Source organism: Peromyscus eremicus, chromosome 3 (genome assembly GCF_949786415.1).
Source record: "Peromyscus eremicus chromosome 3, PerEre_H2_v1, whole genome shotgun sequence".
NCBI classification, from domain to species: Eukaryota; Metazoa; Chordata; class Mammalia; order Rodentia; family Cricetidae; genus Peromyscus; species Peromyscus eremicus.
The window spans coordinates 134,802,841-134,819,545 of record NC_081418.1 but is presented as its reverse complement, the minus strand read 5'-3'; the positions used below and the strand labels follow the sequence as shown (position 1 = coordinate 134,819,545).

Here is a 16,705-nt window from a genome sequence, read left to right as displayed (position 1 = left end):
AGCGGGGCAGGTTCAGAGAGGCCCAACTGGGTTTTTTGCCCTGCCTCCACCGCTAGGCAATTCTGTCTCTACTTCTAGAAATGCTCAGAAAACTGAGTTGGGGAAGTGGAATAAAGGGAGAATCCAGAAGAGTGGCTGCATCCCCCCATACTGACCATGTAGTTGGTCTAGCCCCATGGTTGCTGGATAAATAGAGGGGCTAGAGTGGGCAGTGGGCAGCCCATACTGGTATTAGCTGACACTTTACAAAACCGCAGCCAGTCTGCGCCCCCCCTGCCCCCCTCCCCCCAACACTAGCATCCCACTCTGCTCCATTTGGCCAAGACAAGAAGTCCAGAAGTCACCAGAGATATTTGTGAAACACTTGGGCCCCTCCCCTTGTGATTGCTGGAAAGGCTCCTCAACCATGGCTTTGCCTTGTGCTGTGGGGAGGCGGCTCTCTTTCGGAGTTGGAAAGGTGCTCTCAGCCTCAGGGAGACTGGTTCAGGGCCCTGCTGCCGCCAGCTGCACGGGAAATGCCCTCTGGTCTTCGAAATCGCAAAGTTGGTTTCTCTGAGCGCGAGGCTCAACATCTCAACTGTCGAGCAACAGGCGGGACGTTTGAGCCCCCGGAACCCCCTAGAACGTTGCTACAAGAAAGGAGAAACGTCAAAATATCGAAACACCGGGAGGTGGATAGGCGGAGGGGAAGGCCTAGCAGCAAGGGGCCGGGCTAACCATGGCGGAGGGCGGGAAGGAGGAGGAGTTCTGCTTCACAGCGCTCTATATAAGTGGCCAGTGGCCAGGGCCTCGCGCTTGTGCTGACCTTCAACCAGGCGGTCCCAGGGCAATGGCGCCTTCCAGGAAGTTCTTCGTTGGGGGCAACTGGAAGATGAACGGGAGGAAGAAGTGCCTGGGAGAACTCATTTGCACCCTGAACGCGGCCAAGGTGCCTGCAGACACCGGTGAGCTCCATTTGGGAGCGGCGGCGGCGGGGGGAGGGGGGGTATCGGGCGTGGCAGCACCTACTCCCTATCCGAGTGGACCTGGATGCTGGCCTGGGGACAGGGGCCATTTGGTGTCCGGGCAGCATAGAGATGTGCTGAGGGGGAAGACATTTAAATGGTGCCCTGGGCCTGTGGATCGGGAAAGGGCTTCTTGGGGTGGGGGCTGGGTGGAAGGTCGCCCCTACGAGTGGACCGGGGCTGGACTAGCTAGAGGCCGCGGTTAAGAAGCGGAACCAGTGTCCGGGTGGATAATCAAGAAAAGTGGCACGTGTCCCCCAGAGTGTGGGGGAGGAAGCTGAGCTTGCGCGGGCTCTCAGCTACCTGCCCCCTCGGTCTCTAGATCCGTGCGTCTCCGCACGTAGCTCTAAACTCCTCCCCTCGCCGCAGCTCGCTTCGGCCTCTGAGCTGGGGGCTCCTGAGCTGGGGGCTCCTACATCCCTACCCCTCCACAGCCTGGACCACTCCTGCCTTCCACCTTAGGGACTGAGCAGGCGCCAAACACGCTGAGCCGTTTGGGAATGAAAGGCTATCCTACAGATCTCCTCAGTCTGGAAATAGGAAAACACAAGGTCTCTGAGAGCTAATCAACTCCCTGCTCACGGATACTACCTATCCTCCATCCTTCCCCCTCCTACCCACCTAAATCAGAGAACCTTGAGAGTGACCAAAAGGGTATCGTCCACTCATTTATTTCCCAAAGAGCCAATACAAACTCCAGTAGTTGGCCTATTCTCCTTATGCTAAACATCCTTGCCAGGCTGGAGTAGTGGGGTGGGCTATTTTAGAAAGGGTTGGGCCCCGGAGAATGCTGAGTCTAGGAGGTGCCCATTCCCAGAATAGCCTGAGGAAATTAGAGCCTCAGCTGTTAAAAGAGCAGAGGGCAGGTTAAGGGCTGGGGCCTAACAGGAGCATTAGGGAGGCTGTGGGATTGGTACAGGCCCAGCCTGGACTGTGTAGTGGACAAAGGTCATCTTTCTGGAATGAAAAAGGCAGGAGGATAGAAGCAAGAGGGTGAAGGCCTGACAGCGAGCCCGGAGAATGAAGGCTTTTTTTGGTCTGATTCTCAGAGGTGGTTTGTGCACCCCCCACCGCCTACATCGACTTCGCCAGGCAGAAGCTAGATCCCAAGATTGCAGTGGCTGCGCAGAACTGCTACAAAGTGACCAATGGGGCCTTCACTGGGGAGATCAGGTGAGTGGAGGCAGTGAGGGGTGTAGAGGGAAATGTCCTTGGAGGCTCCTCGATGAACCTTGGTGTTTGTGTCTGTTTTAGCCCTGGCATGATCAAAGACTTAGGAGCCACATGGGTAGTGCTGGGGCACTCGGAGAGGAGGCACATCTTCGGGGAGTCTGATGAGGTCAGTAAGCAGGAGGGGAGGTAGGAGAGGCTTTCATCGAGAGGGATGTCTCACTGTATTTGTTCAACAGCTGATTGGGCAGAAAGTGGCCCACGCCCTGGCCGAGGGCCTTGGAGTGATCGCCTGCATCGGGGAGAAGTTAGATGAGAGGGAAGCCGGCAAAACCGAGAAGGTTGTTTTCGAGCAAACCAAAGGCATCGCAGGTACCTCTGCAGGAAGGGACCTTTGAGCCTAGCAAGGGCCCCAGAGCTGGGGTCGCGAGGGCAGAGACCCTGCAGCCTGCCTGATTATGTTGAGGCAGGAAAAGGGGGTGGGCCTTGTCACCTCTGTTCCTTCAGAAGCCACTAGGGGCTGCTGAGATGCTCTGTGGGTAAGGGGGCTTACTGCCAAGCCCAGGGCCTGTGTGATCCCCCAAATGCACATGGTAGGAGAGAACCAACTCCTGCAAGTTGTCCTCTGGCCTCCATATGTGCGCCTTGGCGTGCACACACACACACACACACACACAAATTGTTTTAAAAAAAATGGATAGGGAAAAAGAGCCCACCAGGGACTGTAGGTCATTACTGTTACTCCCTGGTGAGCTTGGCTGGGCAGCTCCTTCCTCTTCACTGTTCTCTTCCTGATCTCTGTCCTGCAGATAACGTGAAGGACTGGAACAAAGTTGTTCTGGCCTATGAACCTGTCTGGGCCATTGGTACCGGCAAGACTGCGACACCTCAACAGGTAACTGCCCAGGAGCCACAGGGGCTCCCAGACTCAAGAAGAGTGACTTGTCAAGAATGTTCACTCTAGGCCTAGCTGGGATTGGAGCCTTGTTATTCTCTGACCCCAGGGCTTTTCCCGAAACTAAACTGTCCAAGCACCAGTGTGTGTGTGTGTGTGTGTGTGTGTGTGTGTGTGTGTGTGTGTGTGTTTTCTCTTTGAACAGGAAGGGTTTTATTTAATCTGCCTCCTCTTTCTAGGCCCAGGAAGTACACGAGAAGCTTCGGGGGTGGCTGAAATCCAATGTTTCTGATGCGGTGGCTCAGAGCACCCGAATCATTTATGGAGGTGAGTGGGTTTGGCTCCAGCCAAGGTGGAAATGGGCTAAGACAGACTGAGGCCCCCAGAGAGGTGGGGCTTAAGTGTACTAATCCTATCCCGGACCAAGCCGTCTTCCTGTTTCTGTTCCAGGTTCTGTGACTGGAGCAACCTGCAAAGAGCTGGCAAGCCAGCCTGACGTGGACGGCTTCCTCGTGGGCGGTGCGTCCCTCAAGCCTGAATTTGTGGACATCATCAATGCCAAACAATAAGCACCGTCCGTCTCCCCAACCCTTCGCTAGGCCAGGACTGGGTCACCCAGAAGCTTAGTAACTGTTCCCACCAGACACATGCTTCTGATGTCATCTGTTCCATCTTGTGTCCTAATCCACACTGTACCTTCCTGAACCTTGTACACCTCCCTATAATGGTTGGGACCAGGCCAATCCCTTTACCACTTACAATGGTTAGAATGAAGTACGTCACCTAGTTCACCAAGATGGCTTCCTGGCTGGGGGGTGGATGGAAAGAGTGGAACTGACTGTCCCTTCAGGCCCTAGCAAGAGCAAGAGAGTGAAATCACCTTTCCCTTCTCAGCGTACACCAAGGCTAAGGTCCTCTTGCTCTAGGAGGCCGGGGATGTTCCCCTCCCCGACAGTGCTGCCCTCGTATTGTATTTGTGAACCATCTTACATGTAAGGGAAATAAACACCTGGCCCTGAGCTTGTAGTTGGTCATCTTCTTTGCACGTTTCCATGTAATTTCCCAGTGACAGGACTACGGGGGGCGGGTGGAACAAAAACCAAACAGGCGCTGTGACAATACGTCTCGTTTTTTACTTGACAAACATCTTTGCAGCAGGCTGCCACAGCCTTTGCGGTCTCTTCCTTGTCTCGCCCCTCTCTAAGGGTTAGTGAAGGGGCCCAGCCTCTCCGCCCCTCAGCTTCACTGGCTTTTCTGTTGTTTGTCTAGGCCGATGGTGCCTCTCCACTGTCCCCACCGTACTGACGATGGCCAGGTGCCAGCACAATCTGGTGCTACAGGGTCATTTGTAGAGCAGGTAGCGCTTCATGGCAGGGGGCAAAGGCAGAGTGGGTATTTGGCCAAGCCGGGTATCTCCCAGCGCGTGGCGCACACACAGGCGGCTCAGGTGCAGAAGCGATTGTGGTTCCTCTGCTGAGAGAGAAGAAAGGCAAGGTCAGTAGAGGTGCAGCTCCAGCCAGACATCCTCAAACTCTTGAGTCCTGCTCAAGCTCCCTCATTTCTTCAATTCTGCCTCCGCCTGAGAGAGGAGATCTAAGATTCTGGATTTCTGCATCACCCATCCAGTAAGGCCTGAGTGAAGCTAGAGCCAAGGCCATCTAAGTGACAAGCCAAATGATATGAAGTGATATGAAGCCCCCTTTCTGTGGTCCAAGCATGAGTTTCCACCCCAAACCATTGACACCTAGTCCGGGTCTCACCTCTTCTTTCGCCCATGTAGCGGATGCGAACCTGGCACTGGCCCCAGACAGCGCTTACAGAGGGGTAGAGGGTCCTGCCCTTCAGTCCACGGAAGGCTGGCCCCAGGTAGGTGCCCCCAACAGAGTAGCCCAGAGTCCCCTCCTCCATGTCGAGAACCACCAGCAGTCTCTCTGGCACCACCAGCTGCTCACCCTGAGGTCCAGCAGGGTACTGGCGGGCCTCAAGGCCCTTGCTCTGATGATACAATTTTCCCCGCCCAATATCCCAGCCCCAAGACTCGCTGTTGCTGCCCAAAAGCGCCGCATAGTGGTCAACCTGCAGCGGGGCGAGGGCAGTGGCCACGCCCACCACAGCGTGCGTGCCCCTCTGCTCCAGGGGCCAGCTGATCTCCCAGGCATGCAGGCCCCTCGAGTAACCCCTCTTCCCCCGGACCCCATCAGTGCTTTGGGCCACAGGGCGCCGCTCAAAGCACAGCCCCCCTTCCTTGACATCGATGTTCTCGGAGCAGTCCTTGGGATTCCAGCCGTGGCGTCGCTGGGCTCCTAGGTCAGGAGGGGGAGCAGACAGGAGCTCCTCCAAGCCCTCCGGAGGAGAAAAGTCAGAGTACAGAGCCTGCGAGGTGGGGGTGCTGCTGCTGCCCCTTGCAAGGGCCGTCTGGCCCATGAGGTGAGCAGCTGATGGGATCCTCGAAACAGGCTTGCTGGGGCGTCTCTCTTCCGAAAGTTGAGCTCCCGATCGTCCCCTGGAGCGGCGTGGGAAGAAAAGTGTGAGGCGCAGCATCTTTCCCTAGCGTTCCCGTCATCTGTTCACCCGTGTGTGCCAACCAGCCTGCTCTTGGTCCCCTAACCCTCCTGGGCCCATCACTCTGCTTTCACCCCATCTGTGCCGCGCCCCCCAAGTTTCTCACGAGTTCGCCCCTCCGACCATACCATGGACCATCCCCCTTGCCGTCCCTAACACCCGCCCTCTCTCCCGCACCTCGCTGGGCTCCCCAGCCCGCAGGGACCTCGGCCGAAGCACCCAGAGGGGTAGGCTAGGCGCGCCCCTGACCCGCGACTGCTTCCGGCTCCAGAGGGGACGCAGGACGCCGGGTGGCCCGCGCTCCGCCCCCGGGCTCTGTCGGTGGTTAACCCTCTCGTCACCACCCAGACCACGCCCGCCACGCCACGCCCCCCGTGGGAACCTCACCCGCTGCAAGTAATCGAGGCGAAGAATCTGTGGTGATGCCAGTCGTGGACAGGCGCGCATGCTTTGTGGAGCCTACTGTGGGTGGGTAACCTCTTGTCCCTTCCCAGGACTCGATCTTCCCCGACGTGAAGCTCTTCACCGCAGTTAATCTTTCCGACGCCACCTGACAGCTGCGTGTCCCGCCCCCCGCCCCACCCCCGCGTCCCTGTCTAGAATTAACCCTTTGATGACATCATCGCCTTGGATTCTCTATGGAGAGTGTTCTCGCCACTGGAGACCTTTGTGCAGCCTGGTCGAGTCATTCCTGAGGCCCTAAGAGTAAGAGGCATTGGCATCCTTCCTGAACTACTGCTCCCATTCCGTAGAACGTGGGGGGCTATGTTTGTTCCCTGAGTCTCCTATGTGGCTGAAATGACAGCCATTCATTCCTCAGCCTCCTGAGTAATGTAGACTACTAGTGGGCACATCTTCTAGTGGATATGCTTCAAGGGTTAGTTTTGAGTAAAGCTAGATCACTAGCTGCATTATCATAGGGGAGGTTGCCACTGACCTCCTCCAATGTCTATTGATAACAGTTCAAATATTCCATAATGCTACAGGTAATTTTAACTCGTGTGTGTGTGTGTGTGTGTGTGTGTGTGTGTGTGTGTGAGAGAGAGAGAGAGAGAGAGAGAGAGAGAGAGAGAGAGAGACTCTGTGACCTTGGCTGGCCTAGAACTCTCTGCCTCCAAAACGTTGGAATTAAAGGTGTGTACCACCATGCCCGTCCTAATTCTTTTTTTTTTTTTTTTCTCGTTATTGTTTGGTTGGTTTTGAAATGGTGTCTTGTAGCCCATGCTAGGACAAAACTAGCCGTGTAGCCAAGAGCTGGCCTTGAATTCCTTCTCCTCTTAGCTCCACTTTCAAGTACTTGGATTATAAGGGTATGAGTCACATATGGCTAATTTTAGCTTTTTTTTTTTTTTTCTTTTTTTTTTTTTTGGTTTTTTGAGACAGGGTTTCTCTGTGTAGCTTTGCGCCTTTCCTGGAACTCACTTGGTAGCCCAGGCTGGCCTCGAACTCACAGAGATCCGCCTGGCTCTGCCTCCCGAGTGCTGGGATTAAAGGCGTGCACCACCACCGCCCGGCTAATTTTAACTTTTTAAAATTCAGTTATGGAGCTGCTGAGATGGCTCAGTAGTTAAGAGCACTGGCTGCTCTTTCAGAGTACCTAGTTCAGGTTCCAGCACCCACATGGCAGCTCGCAACCATCCATAAATTCCAGTTCCAGGGGAGCTGATGCTTTCTTTTGACTTCCACACAAATGTGGCACAGACACACATTCACGGAAAATAACTATACATGTAAAATAAAATAATTTTTTTTTCAAGACAGGGTTTCTCTGTATAGTCCTGTCCATCCTGGAGCTCTCTCTGTAGACCAGGCTGGCCTCCAACTCAGAGATCTGCCTGCCTCTGCTTCCTGAGTACTGGGATTAAAAGGCATATACCACCACCACATGGCAAAACAAAATAATCTTAAATAAAATCTGGATGTAAAAATATGCTATCCTAAGTGGCCCAATTATAGGTGATTGTTTCCTTTTGGATGTCTTTAAAAAAAATTTTTTTTTAAATGGGATCAGGGTTTGTAGCTCTGTAGAACACACTGCCAAGTAGGCCTGAAAGAAATTGTATAGTTGGGTTTTTTGTTGTTGTTGTTGTTTTGTTTTGTTTTTATTCTTTGCTCTTTTGGGGGGCCTGCCACCTAGCTCCAAATAAATCATACACAGAGACTTTTTTTTTCTTAGTTTGGCTTGTTTCTGGTCAGCTTTTCTTAAGTTATCCTGTCTATCTTTTACCTCTAAGCTTTTCCCTGTCTCTATTTTGGCAAATCTTTCTTTCTTACTCCTTGGCTGGCTGTGTGGCTAGGTGGCTCGCCCCTTCTTTTCTTGCTCCTGCCTCTCTTGCACCTTCCAGATAGCTCCTATTTATTCTCTCTGCCTGCAAGCCCCGCTTATCCTTTCTCCTGCCTCGCTATTGGCAGTTCAGCTCTTTATTAGACCATCAGGTGTTTTTAGGCAGGCATAGTAACACAGCTTCACAGAGTTAAACAAATGCAACATAAAAGAATGCAGCACATCTTTACATCATTAAACAAATGTTTCACAGCATAAACAAATGTAACACATCTAAAATAATATTCCACAACAAAGATGGAAGGTCATTAGTTGCTTTTCAGTCAAGGCTTTAGTTTCAAGTTGAGAAATAGAAACACAGTTGGACATTTTCCCCAGGAAGATACCTCATTCGTCATTCGTTCTGGAAGACAGCCCTTTCGCCAATGACTCTGATAGCACGAGATGCATCTTGTTGCCTGTTCCCCCAGACGTAGCCTCACTAACAGTCTGCATGTTTTGCAGGTTGAAGCAGTTTCTAAAACTGTGAGTTCATCCTTGGCTAATCTTGAATTTCCATCCAAAGGCAGACTTAAGACAGAACCTTTAACAAAAGAAGATTTCATTTTCTGTGTATGAGGCTTTTTTTTTAGTGCAAGCATGCGTGTATAAATGTGTACCATATACTTTCTTGGCATCCAAGGAAGCCAGAGGAGGACACAAGGTCCTCTGGAACTGGAGTTAGAGGTAGTTGTGAACCACTGTGTGGGTGCTGGGAACCAAACTCTTGTCCTCTGAAAGAGTGCCAGGGGCTCTTAACCTGCAAGCCATCTCTCCAGCCTGAAGGCAAAACCTTTATTTTCTGTTAGTATTGGGGAATGTATCCAGAGCCTCGTGTATCCAGACCATACTCTACTACTGAGCTTCAGGCCCACCCTGAATCAGAGTGTGTTCTTGACTTTTGATGTAGCCTTGTATTTCGACTGCTGAGCATTTTCTGGTTCATGTCTTCCAGCAATAAATATAAACGGCTTTGGATTTTGGTTGGTTTGGGTTTCATTGTTGTTTGCTTTTTAATTTTTAAAATTACATTTATTTTTGCGTGGATGTGGTTGTGTGTGACAGTGTGTAATGTGTGTGGAGGTCACCGGATAACTTTCTGGTATCAGCTCTTTGCTTCCACCGTGTGAGCCCGGAGGTGAATCCAGGCAGTCAAGCTTGGCAGCAAGTATCTTTTTTTTGAACATTAAAAAAACTGGAAATATTTTCTCTGTAGAAAATAGTAAAAATGATAACATTTCCCAATAAGCCCTTTTATTAAGCCCAAATAATAGCTGAATTATACATATAAATATTGATTAGATTCTGGGATACAGAAGAAACCTATCTTCTCTGTTCAGAGAGTTATGTTTTACTTAAGTTGTGTAAGTGAGATTCCTATTCATCTTCCCCTTCACTGTTTGATTTATGGCAGACATTTTTCTATAGGCTAATCCATAATCTAAAAAGATTTTAGCCTCCCTTCCTGAAAGTACAGCCAGCATTTTCTTTCATCAGCTTGATACAGTACAAATTCTTATCCTTAGTGAAATGTTTCACTAAAGCTTGCCCAGTGATTGGGCAAAACCAAAACTTATTATAAACCACAGTCATCCTAGGGTCCCCCCTGCTATATATCCTCCCTGGATCCGTGGGTTGCAGTCTGATTGTTCTTTGCTTTATATCTAGTATCCACTTATGAGTGAGTTCATACCATGTTTGTCCTTCTGGGTCTGGGTTACCTCACTCAGGATGATATTTCCTAGTTCCATCCATTTGCCTGCAAATTTCATGCTGTCATTATTTTTCTCTGCTGAGTAGTACTCCATTGTGTAGATGTACCACATTTTATTTATCCATTCTTCAGTTGACGGACATCTAGGTTGTTTCCAGGTTCTGGCTATTACAAATAATGGGCAGCAAGTGTCTTTACCAAGAGAACCATCTTGCATCCTCTGTGTGTGTTGTTTTAATGTATATGGGTGTTTTGCTTGCATGTATGTCTGTGCACCATATGTGTGCAGTGCCTGTGGAGACCAGAAGAAGGTGTTGGATCCCCTGGGACTAGGGATACAGATGGTTGTGAGCCACCATGTAGGTACTGAGAATGGAAAATGGGTCTGCTGGAACAGCAGCTAGTATTCTTAATCACTGAACTGTCTTTCTAGACCTTAATTTTTTGTTCGCTTGTTTGATTTTTTTTTTTTTTTTTTTTAGTCAGCATCACATGTAGCCCAGGTTGGCCTTCAGCTAGTATGTAGCCAAGGATAACCTTAAACTCCTGATCTTCCTCCAAGTGCTAGGATTACAAGCATGTACCATGATGCCGAGCTGCCAATTTTCTCTAGAGATGAATCACTTGATTTTTGGTGGAACTGTAGTAACTTTAGAATTGGATGACCCAGTTTTACACATTTCTTTAATTGCATTTATTTTTGTTTGGGGAACACTTGTGAAGGTCAAAGGGCAACCGTGTGGGTGCCAAGAATCACACTCAAGTCATCTAGACTCGGCCGCAGGTGCCCTTTCTCTGTTGAGTCACCTGGCTGGTCCACTTTTACAAATTTCTTTTTTTTTTCTTTTTCTTTTTTTTTTTTTTTGGTTTTTCGAGACAGGGTTTCTCTGTGTAGCTTTGCGCCTTTTCCTGGAACTCACTTGGTAGCCCAGGCTGGCCTCGAACTCACAGAGATCCACCTGGCTCTGCCTCCCGAGTGCTGGGATTAAAGGCATGCACCACCACCACCCGGCTCACTTTTACAAATTTCTTAAACACACATGTGCTGATGTCTTGAAGTCATATTTAGATACCACATCTATGATATATATTTAAATCCCATACATATACACATGCATATATACATATGAAAATGTACATATACGCATGCATATATGTATATGTATACACATATGTATTAAAACATATATACATACATACGCATATGAAGTGGGAGCTATTGGCCCTTGTTTAGTAAGTGAGTTTTTCTTCCAGATTGGAAAGAATGTTTCTTTGCTCGGGTGACAAGTGGGTGGACTGCCTTCAGATGGGTCCTATTGTATGGAAACAAGGTACCTTAAAGCACTATAACCTAAATGAAAAAACAAACAAACAAACAAACAAACAAAAAACCGAAACCACATCTAGCCTTGGGCCCCACTGGGCTCAGCAGAACACAGACCAGTTTCCGTCTTACAAGCTGGCCAAGTTCTGCCCTATTTAACCAGACCGTTGTTGAGTTCACGTTCAATATGTCTGTGATAAAACTGGACCTGTTTTATTCTCACGACCAATGACTCCAGTTCTCACAGACTCATGCCGAAGGTTGAGACACGTTTAACTTGGGGACCGGAACATTTGCTGAGAGACAGGGAAGCTGCATCAACGAAATTTCAACAGCATGGTTGCCTAAACCAGGTCTGAACTATGACAACACTACCCGACATGCCTTACAAGGCCCCACCCCTAGAGGAAGAGCTAAAGGCAATTGATGGCTGCTGAAAGAAGAGTCAGTCTTCCCCAGAGATGAGCCCTCTCCTTGGGTTATCCAACACCAAGTGGTCAGTTCTAAAACATATACATACGAGCAACACTACATGAACTCAGCAGGTTGTATTTATACGTTTATCTGTACCAACAATTAAAAAGAAATAGTATTATATAACATGTAAAACAAAACAGAAAGGCTCAAACCTGAAAGGGAAGCCTATTTTCCAAACTCACCAATGAGGATGAAATGGTAACTGGGCTGAGGTTGAGAAACCTGGATTACTGGCCGCCCGCAGGCCCCGCCTCCGGCTCCGGTCCCGCCCCCCGCCCCGGTGCTAGTCCCGTAACCATGGCAACGCACTGGCAGGCTGGGGGTGGGAAAGCTGACTCACTCGGGCTGACGGTCACGTGCGTGGGCGCACCGTGTGCGCTCCGGCGGCCTGGGGGTCTCGCCAGTCCTCAGCTAGCTCCAGAAGTCAGCCACCTCGAGCCCTCCCCAGAACTGCGGCTGCTCGGGCTTAGGGCGTTAACACTCAGGTCTGGAATGTTCCACCAGAGGAAACCTGGGTGGGGAGGGGTCGAAAGCTAGGGAAGGCCTTTTGGAGGAGGAAGAGCTGACCAAGGAAAGCCAGAGAGGTGAGCAGGGGTAAGAATAAGCCTGGTGTGGTGACGCACGCCTGTAATTTATCTATTTGGATGACCAGAAGGATGATGGAGAGCTTGCAGCCAGCCAGGGATCTATACCAAGACCTTAGCTAAAAACAGAACCGAGCCACGCGAGGTGGCGCACGCCTTTTGTCCCAGCACTTGAGAGGCAGGTGGATCTCTGTGAGTTCAAGGCCAGACTGGTCTACAGAGCCAGTTCCAGGACAGCCAGGGCTACGCAGAGAAACCCTATCTCGAAAAAAACAAAAATAAATAAAAAACAAAACAGACCCAGACAGAAGAGTTTTAACTGCAAACCAGAGAAAGCTTGGATATAGGGAGAACCGAACCTGGACCCAGGGTGGGACAAAGGGAGATTTAGGAGAATGCTTTCAGTGAAGCTTCCCTGCCCCAGTGTGTTTTGAAGACTCCATTGTGGCAGCCCTGATAAAATGTTTCCTTGCTCTTCATCTGCTGACCTTCCTGCTGTAAGGATTCTTCACAGGCACTTTTTTTTTTTCCCCTCCACAGGTCTGAAGTAGGAGACAGCTCAGTTTGTGTTAGAAATCTCAGTATTAGCAGGGATGGCAGATCAGTGGGAGGGGCTTGCCTAGCATATACTAGACCTTGGATTTGAAAAACCTGGAAAAAAAACTCCTCGGGGGAAGGTCTCAGGAGACGCCCACCTTCCTTGAGAATTTATAGGCAGTTAATGCTGGGAAAGGGAGAAAGGCTTCTTCTGTGGTGTAGACTTTAGTAAATGCCAATTTGGTAAATGCCAGTGCCCCTTTAATAATCCTTCACGAACCCTAAGGAAACTCATTGGATCAACAACCGCTCAAATTGTCAAGTATAAAGGAACACACCCATTACAACAGCCACACCCTCTTAAAGTCTGCCAACTCTACCAAGATTAGTCACCCAAAACCTTAATTTACCCAATAAAATGCTTTGTAATCTTAGCACTGAAGAGTCATAGGCAAGGGGACCAAGATATAACTGGAGTACCCTGTCTCAACAGTGATGACTGAAATGCTCAGGTGTTCTCCTACCCTTGACCTTCTTCAGGGTCTCCATTTCCTTCTGATGGATCCTGACTGGGGTGCCTTGCAGGCTTGCCATTTCGTCAAGAAGAGGGAGGAGTGTTTTGTTAGTAAGAGCACATCCAAATGGGAGGGTTTTCAGTGATCACTTTTTCAAAGCACGGCAAAGTGGCTGAAAAGATGGCTCAGCCTCTAAGAGCTCTGGCTACTCTTCCAGAGGACCAGGGTTTGATTCCCAGCACCCACATGGCAGCTCACAACCATCTGTAACCCCAGTTCCAGGGGATCTGATGCCCTCTTCTGGCTTCAGTGGGCAATAGGAACATACTGAAGGGGCTCATGGGGCAAATAAATCTCCTTTGTGCTGAGAACTTGGTCTTGGGTGTCTTGTGCTGACTTTGAGGTCCCTTTTACATATACGGTATAGATATATGTAGGTAAAACATCCAAACACATTTTTAAAAATAATTAAACTCATTAACCATGTTAAAAAGCCAACCCTGGTGCAGATAGGCCATCCTAGGAGAATAAAATGTGAGTCTGGGCTACAGTCTGGCAATTTAGTGAGACTTTGTTTCAAAATAAGAAAGAGAGCAGGGCCAGGTGTTGTGGTACACACATTTAATCCCAACACTCCAGAGGCAAGTAGATCGCGATGCATTTGAAGCCAGCCTGATCTATATAGCAAGTTCCCGGGCAGCCGGGAGTGTAGAGTGAGACCCTGGAGAGAAAGAAAGAGACAGAGAGAGCACATGTAGCTCACTGGTAGAACACACTTACCTAGCATATGCAAGGCTCTAGTTCACTCTCTCATATCTCCCTCCCCTCGTGTGACAAAGTTTTCCTGGGAAGATGCAACACACATCTACTCACTCCAGATAGGGAACCCATGACAGTCCAAAGTGTGACTACCATCAAAGTCCAGTTTAGTAAACCAATGTGTTTTATTGGGGTTACAAGAGCAGACATGTCCCAAAGACAGCTGTATCCCTAATGCCCACCCCAGCATGGGTGACAGCTCTCAAAGCTGGGAACCTGGGGTACATTGCACAGCCTGCAGGCAGCTCAACAGATTCAAGAGTGTCCTTCCCAGGTCCTCAGTTGGTCTAAACCAGGCAGCTGGCTAGTCTCAAGAGTCTTTGTCACAGCTCACCTTTTTTCTTCATCTGAGGAGGACTCTCAGCTTTTATAGTTTAGTCTGGCAGAGCCCGCGCAATGAATCTGGTCAGTTTCAGGGACTTCCTGGAGCTATTTTGAGTTGTATACATTCTTGCCCAAGGAGCTTCCTTGCTGGATAAAATGTTTCAATCAGAGGAAACTGTTACAGAACACCCCTTGGGGAGGAGGGAGGAAGGCGGTGTGGTAGCACAGCTGTAATCTCAGCAATTAGAAGTCCAAGCAGGGCCGGGCGGCAGTGGCGCACGCCTTTAATCCCAGCACTCGGGAGGCAGAGCCAGATGGATCTTTCTGAGTTCGAGGCCAGCCTGGGCTATCGAGTGAGTTCCAGGAAAGGCGCAAAGCTACACAGAGAGACCCTGTCTCGAAAAACCAAAAAGAAAAGGAGAAAAGAAAAAAGGAGAAAAGGATGAAACCTGGTACCAACAAGGAGAAGTCGTTTCCCAGGAGGATTTCAGCACTTCTGCCAAGCTGTCTGGCCGCCTTGCAGAAGTGTCAGAGCATGACCAGTTTGGCTATGCATACTTAGTGTTCTAGCTATAATCCTCTTGTCAGGACCTCAAAGACTAACTTGAGACTGGGAACCTGGACCTCTGCATTTACTGTTCCCAACATGGCAACATTGAAACAAAGCTTTCTCTGTGTTTCATTATTACTGTCGGTGGTAGAGCCCAGCCTGCTAGAGCAGCCAGGGTCCCAACTAACAATAATAAACTTACTGTAACCTCCATTTTTTGTTTTTTGAGACAGGGTTTTGTCCTGGAACTCAGTCTGTAGACCAGGCTGGCCTTGAACTCACAGAGACCCGTGTGCCTCTGCCTCTTGAGTGCTGAGATTAAAGGTGTGCGCCACCACCGCCTAGCTTGTAGTCTGTGTTCTTGAGGTGGTTTGCCTTCATTGTCTCTGTAGAGTGGAAATGCTGTCATAATATGTTATCACACATTCTCCCTGCTCCACGTTCAGTTACAGTTTTAAATTAGCCGTTTTTACACCACACACTCACAAACCGGAAAGTGCCTAAAAACAGGTTTCTGTTCTTTTTGTGGTGTGATGTTAGACTTCGTCTCAGTTACTGTTCTATTGCTGTGCAGACACCATGACCAAGGCACTTTACAGAAGAAAGAGTTTAACTGGGGACTCAGGGTTCCAGAGGTTTGGAGTCTGTGACTATGTGGCTGGGCCCATGGCAGCAGGCAGGCACTGGAACAGAAACTGGAGAGCTTACATCCTGATCCACATGCACAAAATGACGGTGGGCAGGGGCAGGAAGAGCTAACTGGAAATGATGAGTTTTGAAAGCTCAAAGTCCACCCCAGTGACGGATCTCCTCCAACAGGCCCAAACCTCCTACTTTTCATCAACCAGGGACCAGGCATTCGATCTGTGAGCCTATGGGGCCATTCTCATTCAGATCACCACAGACTTTGTGTATTTATCTATTTATGAATAGGCTCTGACTGTATAGAGCAGACTAGCCTAAAACTAATTAATTAACTAATTAATTATTTTTGGATTTTTGACCACTGTAAACTAGCCTCAAACTATTTAAGTAATTAATTAGTTAATTAAGTTTTGGGATTTTGAGACAGTTTTTCTACATAGTCCTGGATGTCCTAGAACTCACTATATAGACCAGGCCATCCTTGAACTCATAGAGATCTACATGCCTCTAGGTGTGCACCACCATGCCCAGCTCCCTCAAATTATTTTTGTAAGGGTGTTAAAGAGAATGACTTGGCAGTTAAGAGTACTTGTTGCTCTTGTCAAATTAAAATTGAATGAACTTGCATTTGGAAGGCAGAGGCAGGTGGATTTCTGTGAGTTCAAGGCCAGACTGTTCTACAAAGTGAGTTCCAGGACAGTCAGAGCTACACAGAGAAACCTTGTCTCAGAAAACAAAAAAAACAAACAGTCAAAGACAATGGAGTGAACTGTGGCTGGTAGAAATACAAAGAAGGTCTTCTGAGAATCAATGGTTTGCAGACAGGCACATCAAGATGTTTTCCAATGAGACTTTGATCTCATGCTGTTCCCAGTCCAGAGAACATAGGCAGCTGGGTGTGGCGCTGCACATCTGTAATCCAGGATATATGAGGTGGAGGCCGGAGGACCAGCTGTATGAGGTCAGCCTTGGCTTGTGAGCCCCTAGCACCACCACCAAAAAGAAGCCAGATATACAGAGTACCTTTGGGAAGCCCCAGGGCACAGCGGCCAGGTCAAGTCCACATGACTGAAGAGTGTGATGAAAGCCCTAGACAGGCAACTGCGCATAATGCCAGGTGGAAGCAGGAAGATCAAAAGTTCAAGGTTAGCCGGGTGGTGGTAGCGCACACCTTTGGTCCCAGCACTTGGGAGGCAGAGACAAGTAGATCTCTGTGAGTTCCAGGCTAGCCTGGTCTACAGAGCAAGTTCCAGGACAGCCAA

General features: G+C 49.3%; 3 protein-coding genes across 6 annotated transcripts in view; 2 read left to right on the top strand and 1 right to left on the bottom strand.

The window, feature by feature from the left end:
• The first annotated feature begins 636 nt into the window (after window positions 1-636).
• Window positions 637-4,088, top strand: Tpi1 (triosephosphate isomerase 1). The gene is made up of 7 exons (XM_059258568.1): window positions 637-944; window positions 2,054-2,177; window positions 2,259-2,343; window positions 2,414-2,546; window positions 2,984-3,069; window positions 3,309-3,396; window positions 3,520-4,088. Exons 1-7 carry the CDS (start codon window positions 719-721, stop codon window positions 3,636-3,638), a joined length of 861 nt encoding a protein of 286 aa, XP_059114551.1. The 5' UTR covers window positions 637-718; the 3' UTR covers window positions 3,639-4,088.
• Window positions 4,089-4,182: 94 nt separating this feature from the next.
• Spsb2 (splA/ryanodine receptor domain and SOCS box containing 2) lies at window positions 4,183-11,729 on the bottom strand. 3 transcript variants are annotated; one of them, XM_059258572.1, is made up of 5 exons: window positions 11,652-11,729; window positions 8,302-8,498; window positions 6,019-6,330; window positions 4,830-5,572; window positions 4,183-4,539 (listed from the first exon to the last, which is right to left on the bottom strand). In XM_059258572.1, exons 4-5 carry the CDS (start codon window positions 5,491-5,493, stop codon window positions 4,412-4,414), a joined length of 792 nt encoding a protein of 263 aa, XP_059114555.1. In that variant the 5' UTR covers window positions 5,494-5,572; window positions 6,019-6,330; window positions 8,302-8,498; window positions 11,652-11,729; the 3' UTR covers window positions 4,183-4,411. The 3 variants fall into 3 exon arrangements, with proteins under 3 accessions (XP_059114555.1, XP_059114553.1, XP_059114554.1); XM_059258570.1 differs by having other exon boundaries at window positions 4,183-4,542; window positions 11,652-11,721; XM_059258571.1 differs by lacking the exons at window positions 6,019-6,330; window positions 8,302-8,498; window positions 11,652-11,729 and adding an exon at window positions 5,809-5,941 and having other exon boundaries at window positions 4,183-4,542.
• The window catches only part of Lrrc23 (leucine rich repeat containing 23), a 26,382-nt gene continuing 15,959 nt past the window's right edge, over window positions 6,283-16,705 (top strand). For both annotated transcript variants that reach the window (XM_059258564.1, XM_059258565.1), the window contains exon 1: window positions 6,283-6,336. The gene's annotated coding sequence lies outside the window, so the exon portion shown is untranslated. The remainder of the gene's footprint in view (window positions 6,337-16,705) is intronic.

What these genes read in the sequence shown, in the direction of transcription:
- Tpi1 (XM_059258568.1), top strand. Translation starts at nt 719, where the DNA reads ATGGCGGAGGGCGGGAAGGAGGAGGAGTTCTGCTTCACAGCGCTCTAT. An exon ending in AGACTGCGACACCTCAACAG is followed by an intron (nt 3,070 to 3,308) that starts GTAACTGCCCAG and finishes TCCTCTTTCTAG; the next exon opens with GCCCAGGAAGTACACGAGAA. An exon ending in CACCCGAATCATTTATGGAG is followed by an intron (nt 3,397 to 3,519) that starts GTGAGTGGGTTT and finishes TTTCTGTTCCAG; the next exon opens with GTTCTGTGACTGGAGCAACC.
- Spsb2 (XM_059258570.1), bottom strand. Translation starts at nt 5,493, where the DNA reads ATGGGCCAGACGGCCCTTGCAAGGGGCAGCAGCAGCACCCCCACCTCG. An exon ending in CTACATGGGCGAAAGAAGAG is followed by an intron (nt 4,543 to 4,829) that starts GTGAGACCCGGA and finishes CTTCTCTCTCAG; the next exon opens with CAGAGGAACCACAATCGCTT.